At 47.1% G+C, this 18846-nt stretch overlaps 1 protein-coding gene across 1 annotated transcript in view; it reads right to left on the reverse strand.

Annotated features, from left to right (window-relative positions):
• brsk2a (BR serine/threonine kinase 2a) overlaps positions 1–10055 on the reverse strand; it is a gene marked incomplete at both ends in the record, with an annotated part of 176868 nt that extends 166813 nt beyond the window's left edge. Inside the window, one exon of the mRNA XM_080842131.1 lies at positions 9962–10055. Within this exon, the coding sequence (XP_080698257.1) occupies positions 9962–10055 (94 nt within the window). The remainder of the gene's footprint in view (positions 1–9961) is intronic.
• Between the last annotated feature and the right edge of the window lie 8791 nt (positions 10056–18846).

Raw genomic sequence — 18846 nt, forward strand, 5'->3', positions numbered from 1 at the left:
TCACACACACGCGTGCACACGTCTGTGGGGACAAGCGAAATGAATCGAGGGACCCACGGCACATGCGGACGAGCACACGCACATCAGGGAGCCGAGCCTTCACGGGGTTGCTATGGAAACCGACCACTTCGCTTGAGGAGGAGATGTTGACGTCAACAAACGTTGGCAGTGCCTCAAATCCCACTGCGACGCGCTCTCTCTGTGTGTGTGCCGTGTGTCGATACGCTTTGAGTGATGTCTCCCCTCCTCCTCCTCCTCCTCCTCCTCCTCCTCCTCCTCCTCCTCAGGTTATAAATGAAAGGGCCTCCCCCAGCGAGGTGTGGACGAGTCGATGGGCGTCCGCCGACGTGGACACAAAGAGACGACGGTGACCTCGGGGCCACTCATCTGCATAGGAGAGGATCGTTATGGTCGTTTACAGTCTTTATAGCTGTAAATTAGCCTGCTGCCACCGCCGCTGTTACCACTGGATTTAAATGCTAATGCTTCTGCTGAAGCACTGACCCTCAGGAACACTTAAATGTCCTCAGAAACGGCATCATTCCCACATACACACAGACAAACCCAAATACACACACAAACCCACACACACACAGACAATTATTTTCTCACCATCCCTCATCTTTCCCAGCCTCTCAGTCACATAAACACACACAATCATTCTTAATCACAACCATACCCATCCTGTCTTTCTCTCCCTTCCTACCTCCTCCCCAAGTTTCCTCCTGTAAAAATAGCATAAAATAGCATATATATGACTGATTGAATATTTCCTCTAAGTACATGTGAAGAGGGTTCCAGCCTGTATGTGCTTCATGGGTAGGTAGAACTTTGTTCCTGTACCATGCAGCCTAAAGAGCTGTCTTGTGTTCCTGTTAACCCTTCAGTTGACCTCTACAACACAAGCAAATGCATTTGATGCTCCAAAACTCTGGCTCGCTTAGCAGGTCAAAAGGGCAGAGGACTCAGAGATTGCATACAGAGTGTGAGTCATCATGATTCCGCAAAGGACTTGCAGAAATAAAATGCAAACGCAGTGTCTCTCTGTCTGTCTGTCTGTCTGTCTGTCTGTCTGTCTGTCTGTCTGTCTGTCTGTCTGTCTGTCTGTCTGTCTGTCTGTGTGTATGAAAGAGAAAGAGAGTGACAAGAGGCTTTTAAGTCATTTCGTGTGTCAATATGCACATGTCAATCAAGCACATGACAAGAGAGACAAACAGAGAACACTTGAAGGAGGCATTTTATTTAAACACAAAACCAATGCAACTCAAGCTTCCAATGCAACTCAAGCTTCCGAAGCTTCCGCACACAAGGACACCCACACCCACATCAACACCCACACACCCACACTCACACACACACCCACCCACACACACACACACACACACACACACACACACACACACACACACACACACACACACACACACACACACACACACACACACACACACACACACACACACACACACACACACACACACACACACACACACACACTGTAACACAGTGCTGTAAGCTGAGACTCAGATTGGACTATATCGAATCGACTTGCCCAATCAATCATGTCACAATTATGTTGATGGCCTGTCAGTGCCGGATGCAGGGCCTGTAGTGCTCAGTCACATTCATATTTCGGAGGCTTCAGAGCATCAGCAGCTCTGGCCTGTCCCAGGGGAGATGGATGTGTGGTGTGTCCCAGTGCCCTGACCCCATGGTGAAGGCCACTCCCTGGCGCCTTCCCACTGCATTACCCAGTGAGGCAAACTGGGCCCCGTTCCCTCACACAGGACCACAGCCCGTGACACAGAACTGTCAGCTCGGACAAATAAGTGCTCTGCCTCTCGCCACAGCCTTCCTTGCCCCCACCCACGTTCTCTCACAAACACACACACACAGACACATACCCACACTCACAGGCACAAATACACACACAGACACACACATACATGTGTATATATGTGTATACACATGCGCATGCACACACACAAACACACACACACACAGTCATGCACACATTAATTATGCATGGACATACACACGCACAAACATACAAACACACACACACACAAACACACACACACACACACTCACAGACGTGCACACACATGTTTCCTTAAGACTGTGTGCACGGCGGTCCTGTGGCAGGTGTACTGTCACACATCTGCAAGAGCAAAAAAATGAGGGAGGGAAATGAGAAGCGATTGCTTTAAGCAAAGGTGGATTTCGTCAGGGCTTTGTAGTATTAGGCTGTTGTTTTTTATAGTCTTTCTTTCGTTTCCCTTTGCTTCATGTCTGTGAGGGCAATAAGGAGAGAGAACCAGAGCAAAGACAAAAGTCTAATCCCTGAAAGTGCATAGCGTGCAGAATGGGTCCCTAAACCCACTGCACTACGGTCCGACCAGAGAGGCAGGAGCCGAAGTAAGTCATGGCCCTGAGGATATGCTCATAAGCGCGTGCACACACACAAACACACATTTGCACACACACACACATACACACACACACACATATACACACAAACACACACACACACACACACACGCACACACACACACACACACACACACGCACAGACACACGCACACACACACACACACACTCCAGTAGGTTGGGCCAGTCAGTGACTTTCACATACTCCACACAGGGAGGTAGGCTAGGAACCGCAGGGAAGGTCATCATAGGATTCACAGCTCATACACAGATACACACACTCAGACACACACACACACACACACACACAGTGTCACAGAGTGTGGGTAATGGACATTTTCTCTAAAAAGCACAAATGTTTTATTTTCCTCTAGCCTTCCACAGCCTGTCTGCAGAGAGCAGGAAAAGGCAAACTCTCACAACACCCTGTAACCCACTCTCATTGGCTCTCAGACACACTCAGCATACACACACATATATGCAAACCCTCTAACCCACACTCTCAAACTCACACACTCACTCACTCTCTCTCTTTCAAGCTAAACACACATATATGCACACCCACTAACCCACACACACTCACTTACTCTCTCTCTCTCTCACACAAGCACGCACACACATATATGCACTTCTTCACTCTCTCTCTCTAATACATGCATACAGACACATCCACACAGTCCTATGCTGTTGTGTCGAGGCACAATGTGAGCTGACAAGGGCCAAGCTTTGGCTAATCTGAGCGGTTTTAATAAGGAGAGCGGCACAGGGCCGGGCTTTAGCCTGATCTGCCAGGATGGCAAGGCCAGGCCAGGCGAGGCGAGGCGGAGGGGATTTCAGAGTCTGGCTGTCAGCGCCGAACTGTGATCTCTCAGACAGAGAGGCCCGCCATTGTTGTGGGGGCGACCGGGTGTAGGGGGAAGGAGGGGAGAGGCCATAGAACGACACTCCTGCTCTCACACTCTCACACGGCCTTTTCAAAGGAGCCAGACACTGAATGTTAATCTGGGAAAGGGTTTGCTTTTTTCTTTAAAGCACAGGGTTTAATTGGCATTACAGAAAACAATCAAAAGCAACCTGGCAGACTGGGAACTGGGAACACGGCTCTGGTCACATAAAAAGTGGCAGCACCAGGCGATTCGGCAAATTCCCCACAAGCCCGGAGCCTCAGGCCACAAAATACATGATCGATTCTAATAATGGCACGAGGAGAGAAAGGACCTTGAGACGCCATTATTTATGTGGCAGGAGGCACAGCAGAAAACATCATTGCTAACATTTGTTGGAAAGGGCCGGAGTACTAAACCAGTGGCAAAGCTGCGAAGCAGCAGTAGCAGCGATGGCAAGCTTGGGTAGCGCCGGGCCGGACCTGATGGGGAGGCAGAAAACAGGAAGAACGTCGGCCGGCGCCAGCTCTCCAAATGGAGAGAAAATTGACCGTGGCCAGGTCCCGCCGCCGTGCCGCCCGGCCGCAATTTTCTCCGCATTCCTGCCGCTGAAAAGGAGGTTAGAGGAACACAAGCGTTCTGGATGCGCCGCATTACTGCCCAAATAGAGCCCATCAGGACCTGACTGTCTGTCTGCGCCACACACACACACACACACACACACACAGACACACACGCGCACATACACAAACACACATACACACACACACACACACACACACACACACACACACACACACACACAGCACAGCAACACTTGCTGTCTCCATTTCAAAACACAGCCCACCCCCCTCTCCAACACCTTCCCCCGACCCAGGAAAATACCGCACAAAATCACACAGTATTGCAATTTCAGCTGACAACACCGTAACAAAAAACCCAGTAATAAATAAAAAACAGTTTTGGGGCAGGTTTTTCCTCAGAGAGAACCTTTTATACCTTTATACCTTTAAATGAGGAACCAGAACTAAAACGAGGCTACGAGGAACCGGAGCAGGCAGAGCTTGTGGGACATGGGCAGCAAAAGATGGAAGGGTGGAGTAGAGATGATGAATAAATATGGTTTTAGGGTCCCAGGATGACGGGGTTGTAACTCAGAGGCAGTGGAGCAGTCCTCCGCACGGTTTCATTGTCTTTCCCCCTCAGTAACGCTCCAACATTCTTGACACGCCATTAAATTTGAAAAAAAAAAAAAATCGTTAAATTCATACATTATTGCTGATCAATGCAATTAGATTTGAACAGGACTTGAGAGATTTACTGGCCCACTGCATTCAGATGAGGAGCTAGCTGAAAGGAAGAGGAAAGGAAAGGGAGGGAAGGAGAGGCCGAGAGTGCGAGAAAGACAGGGAGGGATGGAGGGATGGAGAAAGGGAGAGAGAGAGAGAGAGAGAGAGAGAGAGAGATAGAGAGAGGGAGCAAGAGACAGAGAGAATGGTGTAGTCAATGAGAGCCCAATGCCAGTCTGAATGACTAAGTCCATGCATTCACCTCAATAAAGAGCCTCAGTGGAAATGCTCTAAAAATAGGACCGCCGCTACTTCCTGCTCTCCGATGTGCATTTTTAAAGCATCAATTGATCTCTGCACGGGGATCTGTCATCCATTCGTTTGAGCAGGGGGAGAAGAAGGCAACCCACAACATATTTAACTGTCTCTTACTCTTTCCCTTGCAGTCAATCTATGGCACACACACACACTCAAACACTCACACACACACACAAACACATGTGACAACAGTTTTTTTTCCCTCTCTCTCACTCTGAAACCAAATACCATTCGGCATGTTTATCAGCATTAAAGTCAGCAGTAAAGCATTAAAGAGTCTATAGGTTGAATGCTAAGAGGCTATAGGTTTAAAGGCTGACAATAACTGGAGGAGGGAGGGGGGTGTAAGGTAGAGAACATAACAGAGACAGGAGCTAGAACAAATCCATAGCACATGATTCAGCTCAGCAATTCCAGAGTTCAGTCTCACAGGGGTAAATTGCAGCTGCGCTCTCTCACCACCGGGCAGGCTATCAACCAAATCATGTCCCTGCTAAAGGCTAGTTCCCAAAAAATACCTGCTTGATTAATTCATTCTCCCACAGAGGGCTTTATCCGAATAATCAAAGCACCAAACAGTAGGTTAGGAGATGACCAATTTTACACATTCAGGTCTGCACAGATCAAACACAAGACTGAGAAATACTGACCAGGACAAGCAAGTATGAGCCTGGAAACGTGAGATTAAGCACTGTGTCAAAAACCTTCTATGAAGCTCCTGTTGTGTGCAGGCAGAGGATTTCTTCCATTCCATCATGTCTTACCACCCTCCATTTAGCAGACATTTAACCCTCACACACAAACACACACACACACACACACACACACACACACCTCAGCGCTTCATAGTGCTCAGTCATTACACATGAGCCATCTCCCGAGGCAACAGACTGGCAGGCCATTCATTGTGCAGCCTCCCCTCCAGCCTTGGAGCACTGCACAACGGAAACTACTAGAACATAGACACTCACACAAATGAGGACAGCAGTGGAGTACCCAAATACTTATATAGAGTAAACACAGAAACACACACACACAGGGACTTATGACACACCCATACACAGACACCCAGAGAAATGACATGCAGACTACATAGGGGTCTCACACACACATACAGCACAACACTCATCATTCATTTCAGGAAATGTAAAAAGTCAGGGCTTTCTCTCTATCCGGGATCAGCCGGAGCCCCCCAGGCTGGGAGGGACAAGGGACGAGGACAAAGGCCCAGATGAGGCTCACACACCCTTAGAGGCCCTACTGATGCCCCCCAAGAGACCATCACCACCCTTAGACAGCCTCTGAGACCGGGTGTACAAAACCACCAAGTCTCAACCTTTCCACAGAGCAAACATATCTACAAATATATGGTGGAGTAACACTAAGACTACATGGCCACCCAAATGATCAGACTGCTGGACCGATGAGTAGTTTTATATGTGAATAAACTATTGATGTTAGACAGGCGGTAATAGACGGTTGAATGTATGCTGTCCAGTACTTGTTTGAGCAGTTTACAGCAGCGGGCGGCCAAGGCACGGCTTTCTCTCATGGACACAATCCTCTACCCTCTCCTGCCCTATTTATCACCATCAGTGCGATCAGATTCCTTGGAATATTATTGATCCTTTCCGCTGGTCAGAAAATCTTTTGGATCTCAAGATCGATCTGGCTCACAAATCTGCTGTTATTAATCACAGACAAAATCTTGGGGCCGCCATTGGACGAGAGAAAGCTGAGGCAAATCACAGAGTTAGCAACAGACAGGAACAGGTGGAACACAACACAGTATGACTGACATCACTGTGGTTACTTTTTGATCAACAATTTCATAAAAAATTCTGTAAATGAAAAAAAACAAGAATTGAGCAAGATCATACAATTCTGCAAATGTCCTTCCTGTAATTAATCTAATTCTCAAACAATGGGTCCTTATTCTGATGCAAAGAAGTATTTAGGGGCAACCAAATGTGTATTTGATTAATGCAAGTCTGTCAAGAATTTCAAACACCAGCTTTGCTCTCTAACGAGAGTAAAGCTGCTTGTCTCTGATATTATGGTCTTGATTACAGCAAAGTGGGAGGTTGCCATGGCGCTATAGCAATTCTATGCTATGGCATGTTGTGCTGGCCGGCAACCATTCATGCAGCATCACACAGCCAAACAGCCCAGTCCTGACTGACATGGAAATTGATGTGCTTGAAGGCTACATTCACAGGGCACATGCACGGAGCAGCGGCGGTCCCGGCCTTCAGATGGCCTTCTGAGCGGCGCCGGCTGCAGTCCAATCAAGGCTCAGCCAGACAGGAACCTATCAGTGTGTGTGTGTGTGTGTGTGTGTGTGTGTGTGTGTGTGTGTGTGTGTGTGTGTGTGTGTCTGCCAAGCCCCTCTGCACACCTGACAATGACCCTGGAGAAATAGGGCCAGCAGGAGCTCCTCAGGCTGCCGGGCCAAAATGGCCATGGTCTGGCCCCTGACAAATACACCCTTCAAGGCACAATGCACACACACACACCACTCTGGCTGTGGTTGTGCTGAGGTGAACCATCATTGCTTTCAATCATTCCCCTCAGGTGAGACCCTCACAGATCACACAGCGGTGTATCACACACCTGCATAACACAGCCATTGAACTCATGCAACATGCCATGTCCTGTGTGTGTGTGTGTGTGTGTGTGTGTGTGTGTGTGTGTGTGTGTGTGTGTGTGTGTGTGTGTGTGTGTGTGTGTGTGTATCTTTTTTTGTGTGGATTGTGTTTTGTGTTGAAATGTGTGTGTATATGTTGTGTGAGTGTGTTCTGCTGTGTGTTTGTATGTTTGTGTATTTTGTGTATTTTGTGTGTGTGTGTGTGTGTGTGTGTGTGTGTGTGTGTGTGTATGCTTGTGTTTTGCACTCTGTGTGAGTGTGAGTCCACCTCCTCACCTGACCCTGTCCCCTCCCAGTGTGAATCCACCCACCCCCCCTCCTCCCCCCCCAACCCCGGGTGCCACGTGAGTGCGTGCTGCCTAGAGACTTTAGCGCGAGGATTACTGTGCTCACTCCAATGCTAGCAGAGTGGACAGGACGCTTGTGTGTGGTGGACACTAATCACATAATGAATGTGGCACTGCGCAGGACAGTCAGATCAACCCAGGCCGTGCCGTTAGCTCGCTATAAATAACAACCAGAGCCACGTACAGATACAGAGAGAGAGAGATAAAGAGAGAGCGATAAAGAGAGAGAGACAGAGAGAGAGAGAGGCAAGAGGGAGGCTCTCAGAAATCACATACCCTATCAGAGATGTTCAACTGCACAGAGCTGCTTCACATGTTTATAGAGCACTTGTCTGCATTCTGCTATACTGACATTGCCGGTGTGCAGAGAGAAGCCTGTGGCTTTCTTGTGGATTTGTATCTGTATGGTGTAGCACAGCAGGGTGTGCTAGACCATACCATGTTGTGCATGTGTGTGTGTGTGTGTGTGTTTGTGTGATGACAGTATGTTTGCCTTTGAAAAGCCCCTGTAGAAGATGTACAAAGGGAATACGTGGGGAGAGATTAAGGTGTGTGACTGAAGTGACAGTCATGCTGATGTGATTAAACAGACACTGGTGGCACGGCATACATTGACACACACATACAATCTCTGTACCACAATGTCTCTGTTCCATGCCCACACTCACCCTCAGAAGCTCAAAAGTTTGAGCAAATGGAGACTTGGGTTCCTACAAAGGGACTAGCTCTTCCCAGCTTTAACAACGATATGAGCTGAGCTGTCTAAAAGAAAAGCTTCGTCAAATAAGAAAGCAAGAATTCTAAATAAAAGTAAACTGCATAAATCCTATTAGGCGTCCAAGACTCTGAATCTATGTAAGACGAGGTAGTCTAAAGATGTAAACAGCAACTAGATAAGAATCCATGAAGCAACTCAACAAATAATTATCCCTCGAATTGGCAAACCCCTGTAAACCAAAGCTGAAAACTAACAAATCCTAACCTCTTAGGAAAGGGGCGATGGTCTGACTGTGATATCTGACAGCATCAGCCCACGTACGCGAAATCCCCACTACAACAACTGCGGACTGCAAATTCACACAGAGGCAAGCAAGCTCAGCAGAGAGGTGCCGCCTATTGTAACCATTTTAGACAACAGATGGGGTGAAAATCTCCCCGCAAGCTCGCAGGACCGCTGCTTTTTTGGGGCAGGACAGGGGAGTGTTGCATCACTCCAACATCCCGTGTCCGCAGCTTTCGCCTCCCCGAGCTGGCCTCGCGCCGCCGCACACACCACAGCGAACCGCAAAGGTTAACCTCCACGTTTCCCCCCTCTCACAAAACCTGAGGGTTGTCATTGTTATTAAGTTCTAATGTTGCAAATATCTGATGTTGTTTGTATTTTTGTTTAAATAGCAACACAGAGGGCAATCTGCGAGAGATGCTATCATTCCAACGTATCCAACCACTATTATCCTTGTTGTCGACGGAGGGCAAAGTATACCGGCTTTTCCTCGAGCTCGCACATTACATGGGCTGCACCTGTGTTCAAGCCGTGTCACCGGTGTGCATTCTTTAACTAACTAAATAAATAAACATCTGTGATAGTGAACAGGAACCCATTGGTGCACCGCAAAGGCTACTAAGAATAGGTCAGTGTATCGGGCAAATCGGGATTAGCAGCGTTGTGCATAAATCACAGGACGTTTGCCTGGCCAGCGCTGTTGCCGAGGAGCAAGTTCATTTTCATCACATTGGCGAGGCGAGCGGAAACACACCCTGGCAGGCAGTGAGGCGAGCTCGCTGACACCCGTACCAAATGTCCCCGAACATGCCCATTCTGCCTGTCCCACGGAGAGTTCATTATCTAGATACCTGTATTTATGGCAGAGCCTAAATGCCAGTTTTCATTAATCACATAAAGAATACACCAAATCGCCTCCAGGTAGGATCATATGGGATAGGCTATCTCATCTTTAAACAGAGGGACACAATAATGAGAATATTACGCAATTGAACCCTAGGTAGAGAATAGGCTCTGCTGTTTGGATGAAAGAGAGGACAAACCTGTCTGTCCTTTCCCCAGTGTCTTCTCCAGGCGATATGGTCCCACGTAATTGGCATGTTGAGCAGCGGTGTTGTCTTTTTGCGGTGTTGACATTTTGATCTGTCAAAAATAAAGAGTTGTGGTGCAGGTATGGTTATTCTGAGAATAACGCAATCTTCTTCTGCGGGTCCGGCAATTGTTTTATTCCACAATCCGAGGTTGTCTCCTCCCGTCGCTCTCACACACACACTCTCTGTCTCTTGCTGTCTCCCTCTCTCTCTCTCTGGGTCTGTTTCCTTCTCTATCCGCGTAGTCTCTCCCGTAGATTCAGTCCGAGGAGGGGGGAAAAGTCTCTCTATGAACGTGTCTTTTCCTTTTTTGCAGCAAATGAACACAGCATTTAAGATCCGAATAGCATTGTGTTGCTGGACCTTGCACGGCTTCTCTCCGCCTGAGAGAGTGCTGTGGAGCAGTCAGCGCGGTGCGGTGAGAGCAAGAGGCTCCGCAGGCTCTTAATCATGATTGACGCAGAATCCCACCAAACAGCGGCCAGGATTGCCTGCCGCAAACCACAAGTTGCTGGTGCGATTGGGTTGAGCTCGGGCAACAGTTGTGTGCGGGTTTTCAAGGAAGAGAGCGACCCTGTCCCATCCTTACTTCAGGACGCATTGCATAACAAAAATGAGGCAGAAATCCTAAAATAACATAGTTTGGAATGGATGGGTCGTTTAAGCCGATGAGGACTCAAGTGGCAGCCTGGGAACTGGGAGTTACAGAGAACGTCTGTTTAATGTATGAGGGTGAATTATTTTGGAAATGCCTAACATTCCCGTTTTAACTTTAACGTAGCCCTTTAGCTTGTCTGTAGGGATGTCCGAATTGAATAGCGTGGAACAACACTAAAATGACATTATAGCTGTAAAAGTAATTGTCAACATAAGTACAAGATAGACACCTGAAGAGTAGCTAGGTGGACAGGAATATGTCAGACTATAAATAGTTGTGTAGATTTTGTGCTGTGGCAATAATGCCCCCTATTTGAAGGTTGTTCTATCAGGGATCTTGACAGGGATCATCAAATACAATTTCTGTGCCAGGAAAGATGAAGAAGTAAGACACCCAACTTCGAATTTCAGTCTTGATCTTGATGAGTCTAAGAAGATCAAGAAGAAAGAAGAAGAAGCTCAGAGTGTCACTTTACATGGCATATATCATGGGCATCATCAATGGTTATTTTATCAGAACATGGCCAAAAAGTATATAAAATCACTCGGTCACATGTAAAACTTTTTCTTCCATTTCACACCCTTTTGTTTTGAAGCTGCTGCTGCGGCTATCTGTCCCAGAAGTGTGTGTGTGTGTGAGAGAGAGAGAGAGAGTGTGTGTGTGTGTGTGTGTGTGTGTGTGTGTGTGTGTGTGTGTGTGTGTGTGTGTATGTGTGTGTTTGTGTGTGTGTGTGTGTGTGTGTGTGTGTGTGTGTGTGTGTGTGTGCCTTTCTGATGGCCTTGTGCCTTGAAGTGGTAGTACTATGTGGTCTGTGTGACTGTTGCCAGCAGCATCATTTCACAGCCTGATAGGCAATGTCCTGTGCGGGTGGACACAAGGTGGGAGTTGGGGGGGGCAGGTGCCGGCAGGGGGGGCACTGTCCAATGATACGCCTCCCCAAGTCTGACAGCAAAGAACCCCAGGAGCCCTGTGCACTGCAGGGATGGAAGACAGCCCATCTGTGTGTGTGAGTGTGTGTGTTAGATATGGAGAAGCAGCCAGTGTTAAATTCCCTGTCCCTGCAAGCACTTGCGGAACACAGACACACAAACTTGGAGCTTTTGATGAGGGAGCTGCATAACTACATACATAACTCAAGCAGACATAGATTTATGTTAAGTGACTTAACATACAGCGTGTTTGTGAACCCATGACAGCTCCATCATGTTGTGTATGTGTTCAATTCTTAAGTCATTACAAGAACTCTTTATACAAAGTAATGTAATGTACCATTATTGCATGACGGGTATTTCAGTCATAAATGTTGTTCTCTTACCCCCATCCCTTCTAAACATAGCTACAAATTATGCTACTAATCTGTTGTACACTTACTCAAACTTACATCTTTACACTTATATTTTACCCTTGTTTGAGTTAATGTACATTATTAAAAAAACATTTCATTAAAGAATTGCACATTCTGGATTGTCACATTGCTCTGTAAAACAAGTAGTCGTGTTCAAGCCTCCCCACAGAGTCACTGGTTAAAAAAGTAATTCTGAATAACTTTCTAAAGGAACCATATCTGGTGGGTTGGTCTTTGGGAACAAACTTCATCAGCTTCAGCTGGGGCCCGGCTTCAAAAGGAACAGCCAGGTGCCTCAACTCAGGGGCCTTTGAGGTTAGAGGGAGCATCTGTACCTGTTGTGTCTAATCATCTTGGAGATGTGAAATCTAACCCGACATCGCCTACGCTCCATTCAGCCGCTACGATGTTCATCAGGGAGAGTGTGTGTGTGTGTGCGGTGTGTGTGCGTGTATGTGGGAGTGAGACGCCTGCGTGTTTACACAACCACTAGCCAGACTAAATCAGGCACGCAAACAAGCTTCACAACATTACTGATTTAACATATCACTGTTGTTAGGGTGTGATGCTGGGCGAGGCCTGGTTATTATGCGGATATATGCTAATTTGCTAGAGATACACACAGGAGATGCAAGACCGGTCCGCTTCCAGATCTGAACGGGGCGGTAATGAGGGTGCCAGGTGCCATGGAGCACGCTGGGTCCTGCATTTAGACATCAGCGCTTCTTATCAGACAAACTAGGAGCTCATCTGGAGATAAGATGGGATGGTTTCCCAGATGCAACCTCCTGAAGTTCACATTGGGGAAGTTTGACTTTGCTGAAAGTGATAAATGTAATTTGAATTTTTATCATAGATGGTGTTTAAAAGTAATTTAAACTCTGAGGCCTTGTGATTGAGACTGAGGCTAACATTAGATTCAAGTTTGAATAATGTTCCAAGTTGTACAGCGAGGTCACCTTTGAGTAACATGTTAAATGGACAGAGTTATTGGGTAATGAGTGAATGTAAACCATTGGGTTCCTTGTAAGAGGGACGAGAGTCAAACGAAAAGTCAGGGAAACGTCCAGAAACTTTCGGTACCAGTGTTCACGTGATCCTGACTCTATCTAGTCTCTATCCAGTCTGGAGTCACCCCAGAGGAGCTCTCAGAAACCTCTCACCATGAAGGAGTCCTTTAGAGTAGAAGGCTGTTCATCTATAGTAACCTATACCACATCAAGCTCCGCATGGTGGACATCTATGGAGCATTGGACGCAACATCCATGACAGTTCTCTACTGGGGGCTACTGAATATCATTTTCAGTCATGGTCACAGCATGTACCTATTGAGCCATTTAACAGTTACCCAAAGTACTGCATCTGCTATATCTGTGCTTCTCAGACCTGAACCTTTGACCAGACTGATGCAAATACTGTCTGACTGAGCCAAAAGACCATACAACTACCTAAGAGAAACTCAAACACAGTGATGAAATCGAGCCTAGTGAGTTGTCACCCACCAAGGTCACATTGGGCAGTTGTATGATGTTGCTGACCAGCGGGTGGGTTTAGAAGGTTGTGGTTGAAGCTTGCCGAACACAGGCAGGAAGTCATGGGCGCGTGCGGCGCAGCGAGCTTCCGCCGGCTCCGTCGGACGACACTGATTTATCGAAGCGTCAGAGGAAAACTAAGGAGGCGATTAAGCTCCATCTGTGAGCGTTTAGGAGCCAGAGGATGGGGCGACACTCGAGACACATCCCCTGTCACCTTTTTTCTACTGAGGAGACAAAGGACAGGAGGAGAGGAAAAACAGAGAAAGGAGGGAGGGAGGGAGTGGAAGTGAGGGAGGGAGTGGAGGGAGTGGAAGTGAGAGGGAAAGCTGGCACAAAGAAGTGAATTTTAAACAGAAGGAGGGCACATGGTGGCAGACAACAAGGGTGTACGAGAAAGGGGATCCAGGTGCTGGTGTGTCATTGCTCTTACCACACAATGGCAAACGAGCAATCATAAAAGGAAAAAAGAACAAGACAGCCTCCAAAAAGAGGAAGCATTTCTGTCTTTGAATATAAAGGAGAGGTGAGGCAGGGAGGCCTTTGGGACCCTCCTCCCAGAAGAAATCCCTCCCATTCTTGATCCCTCTATTGGACTGGGAAACAAACAGAGAGGGGACAACACCCTTCATATGATACTGTGTTTTGGGCATTTGCCTAGTGTCAGTCATGTTAGTTGTTCATGTACTCCTAATTCAGAGCTCACAAAGCTGGCTGTCCCAAGGCAATTCACATTAATGACCACAAAGAACCAAAAGACAGATAGAGAATAGAGAGTATCGTTTCTGAAAAGTGTCCACTGCTCTGCTTTTAAAATGATAAGCGCTGAAATCGTGTGACATACAAACCCTGAGTCCTTGTATGATACATAGTATATAACAGCAAAACCCCTCCAAGACTTATTTATTAGATATCAAGATGAGAGCAGCAGACCTATCATTGTGTGTGTGTGTGTGTGTGTGTGTGTGTGTGTGTGTGTGTGTGTGTGTGTGTGTGTGTGTGTGTGTGTGTGTGTGTTTGTATTTAGCCTGAAAGAGAAGCCTACGGCTACACTAACATCACATTGTCAGAGTAGTTGTAAATACTGCACCAAATGTCCCATGGTCTGTTTCAACATGAACACATATACACACACACTCAGATACAATAAGCTCTGATCTAACTACCTATCAAAGCTAACACAAAACCAAGACAAAGGGAACACTGCCCACATACAGGCAGCCGAACAAAAGCACATGGTCAGTGGTCCATGTGCAGAGGTTGCTTGGCCAATTGTTCACTTCTGAAAAGACCTGTGGTGTTCAGTGGGGCAGAAAGAGCTGATGGTACTGTTCTACTGCCCCCTCCTGGAGGCAGGAGGAGGTGGTGGTGGCAGATGGTGCCTTTCCCCTCAAAAGACACTGTAATGCTCCAAGTATGACAGTGATATCATTCACCACGCCACCCAAATCTATGCTGCCATTCACGGTGCCTAAATGTGTGTGCCATTATTTTTAGGGTGGAAAGATCGTACGAAAGGGTTGCAACTCAGCCCACCTTTAAAAAAGCTTTAGGTTCAGAGTGAATAGTTATTTTCCTCAAAATAAACACTAAGCAATGGTGCCACAGTGCCGTTTTTCCCATTAAGTGCTGGTCCATACCCTGCTGCTGCTATTTATCGCCAGCCTGTGCCGGTGCCATGCCAGACACTACTAAGCCACAAGCGTGCCCTCTGAGCGCAGTTTGGAGCATTTGGCATTTTATGTGTGGGTATAGGGTAGATGAGCAATGGGGAGGGAGGTAGGGAGGGAAAGGGAGAGAGAGAGAGAGAGAGAGAGGGAGAGAGAGGGAGAGGGACAGAGAGAGTGAGAGAGAGACACACGGGTAGAGAGAAAGGAAGAGAGAGGGAGAGAGAGAGAGTGAGAGAGGTAATGGAAAGCAATTATCTGCAGTGCTTTTATACCTCAACCCCCCAAAAAGAGGCTTTTGTAAATGTTTTCTCTTTTTTTCCCACGTAATGCATGTCCCCTACCCACGGCTGGGAGACTGGCAAGCTGATGGCCGATCTAAATGCCCGGGGTAGGCAGCGCAAATGTTCCCCCAAAAACGCCGGCTGGTTTCTGGAAATGGCAATTTGGGAACGCTGCCCACTCCAGCAGCAGAAAGAGAAAGAGAAAGGGAAAGCATAGCAGGAACAGCACAGGAATGCAAATCACTGTGTATTTTCATTAGTGACAATTAGGCACCATTCCCAAAGGGACTGTAGTGAAGAGTGGAAGCAGACCCTGGTTAAAGGCAGTACTAAAGAATCACTGGGGGAGATAAGAGCAAACATATTGTGGGTGCGCTGCACTAAATTCAAGTGTTTAATCTCCAGTCATGACCAGGTTATTATGTAGTACGTAATTGCTATATAAGATGCAAATTGTTAGCAATCAAATTGAAAACACTGCATTGGTAAGGATAATTAAGTTTACAGTGCCCAAATAATTATAGGGCCTACTAATGCGAGATGCAACAGTGAGGATTCCGCACATCGAAACAGCCACAATTACATTAACCAAAGCACCATAATTATTCACTGAGAGCTTCACAAATCACTGCTCTGTCTTTGTGTGTGCTGTGTTTGTTTGGCCCGATGCCTGTGGACGGCACTGCATGCCATACCTCTAATCTCCTCTCTTGGCTTTCTTTAGTCTCCTTGTCTCTCCTCTCACCTTCAGTCTACTCCTTCTTGTCTTTCGCTGTGTTCTTCATGTCCTGTTGTTCTTCACTTCTCAGGTTTTCTCTCTCTTCTTTTTCCTCTCTCGCTCTTCTCTTCTCCAGGCCTGTTTTATGTCACTATCCCTTTTCTGCTCTTCTCTCCCATCCTTTCACCTCCCTTTGTAGTCCCCTCTACTCTCCTCACCTCCCTCCTCTTCTCCTCCTCCTCCTCTTCTCCATTCCTCTTCTCCGTATCCCTCCATCCCTCCTCTCAGTCCTCCCCACCCAGTGGGCCTATTTCTTCTCCTGTGTGACAGTCTGGGACTCCGTCTTATCGAAGCTGGGAGATCAGGAGTGGGAATTATCCAGGCATCCTCTCTTCTCCACAGACAGGGGATTTGACATGGCTGATTTCAGACGTGATGTGATTTTGTGAAGGGTTGTGAATCATAAATAACACAATTCCATTGCATCCTAGTCACATACCAAAACATGGATAATATCTATTTTCAGATTGTACAGTTCAAGATTGTGATAATATTTCTTGTATTTAATCTTATTCATGTTATTAATTAAGTTACAATTTCTGCACAGAGGATATGTATTTAAGGTGTAGTGCAAGTGCTTTTCAGCAGTTGGGTTTTTTTGGTCAATAAAAGAATACTACAGACATCAGCAAAAAAAATGTAAGTGAAATGTTAAACTCAATTTTCCAAGTGGAATTGTTAGTTAGCCTCTTTTTACAAGAGCTTTTGTGGTAAAGTAGCTCACCAGACATGCCTGGCCTTATAGTCCCTGAGGAGGGAGCCTGTGGCAAGAAACGTCAAGCGAAAAACTCCCCACTCTGCTCAGGAAGAAAAGACTAGGCTATTAACTTGACTTTTAGTACATAGAGGGCTGGTCAAGGTCCTGTCACCTCCTCTGCAGGCAGCGCAAATAAAAATCAATTGAAGGAGGTTCACACTCTCTCGTAAATGTAGGCCACACACTCTATTATGGGAAGGAGGGTTTTAAATGGGCCACTCATCCATGATATATTGTCCATGAATCTAAATCTCTTTCTGAGGCAGGGACACAAAATACTCAGCTGGATGCTTTGAAAGGCACCCAGTGCTGTGCTGTATTGGACATTCATACACTCTTCATACTAGTGACATGCACTACACAGAGCATTTATAAACCCTGCATAACAGTGTCATTAGCATTAGTATGCATACAGGAATCTTTGGCTTCATCCAGTTGTAGGTAAACAACCTCAATACAACATGTGGTTTTAGTCCATTCTCATCCACAAACCATGTTGCCAGTGATTAATGCAGAGTTAGGGTCAGGGTCATAAACTTAGCAAGTGCAAGGGCTTAGTGTGGGGCTAGCAAGAGGTAAAGGTTATGGTCAAGTTATGATGAGTTAACAGGTAGTTGAGCTGTGGAGTGGCGTCTAAGCCAAGTGTCTACTGTAATCTTTATAATGACATGAGTTTATACACTTAAATTAATATTGTTGTTGTTATTGTATTGGTAAACAACCTTCAAGTAGGTGGTCACAGTGATCACTAAAAGAACATGTGGCTGCACCACATCACTCCACACAAATATCTCTCTCCTCAGTAAAGCCCTCAAAGCCCTTTCTCATAAAGAGAGACTGGGAGGGGGGAGATATGAAGCAAAATCAAAGCAAAGGCAGGCCGGCAGTAATTGGCAGCCGTTTGTCTTTGGGACAAGGAGAGGGAGGAAGGGGGGGGGAGCAGAGAGAGCTAGAGAGAGAGAGAGAGAGAGGGAGAGATAGAGAGGGAGTGGTGTAGAAGGGGAGCGGGAGGAGAGGGGAGGAGGCGACAGACGTGGAGGGTGCACAGGAGGTCTGGGTCGGGGTTGGGCCTCTCTCTGGGTGCGGGCGGCTGGGGCCAGATGCATTACCGTCGACATCTTCATCCCCGTCGCCCGTCACTCGTCACCCCCGCCACCGCCACCGCCTAGACTGATTGAAAGCAATGGTTCAGATGGCAACACGCTGGGCGGGAGATGTAATGGCTGTCCCTGTCCTATCATCAGGCTGATGGTCTCTGACAAACCCAGCCAGTTTCCTCCGCTACCTCACACACACTCCTATCTATCCACGCTCTCCTTCTCTCCTTCTGTCTCACTCACTCTCTTTGTTTAACTCACTCCCTTTCATTCTCTCAATCAGGCTGCTTCATTTTCTTTCTACCTGTTTTTGTTCTCTCCATCTCTTTCTCTATACGTTCCTGCCCCCCTTTTTTGTATTCCATGTCCCTCTCTGCCCCTCCTGTTATCCAATCTCCTCTCTCTCTCTCTCTCTCTCTCTCTCTCTGTCTCTCTCTCTCTGTCTCTTTCTACCAATTGCACACCTCCTGTGAAAGCAGGGAAAATGTCATGCTGTTGTTGGTGGCGGTGGGGAGGGGAGGTGGGCTGGGCGTGGTGGAGGTGGTGGTGGTGATGGCCAGTCATTTTCTCTGGAGAGCAATAAAAGCTGATTAGAGTTAAAACAGTTGGTCGGGCCTCCCCGCCCCGGCAGCTGCTGGATTAGGGGCAGCAGCCTGTCATCTGTGAAATGAAGTTTGGATGGAGGGGACCCAGAGAGAAAAGGCCACAGCGAGAGAGAG

Source organism: Sprattus sprattus (genome assembly GCF_963457725.1).
Source record: "Sprattus sprattus genome assembly, chromosome: 7".
NCBI classification, from domain to species: Eukaryota; Metazoa; Chordata; class Actinopteri; order Clupeiformes; family Clupeidae; genus Sprattus; species Sprattus sprattus.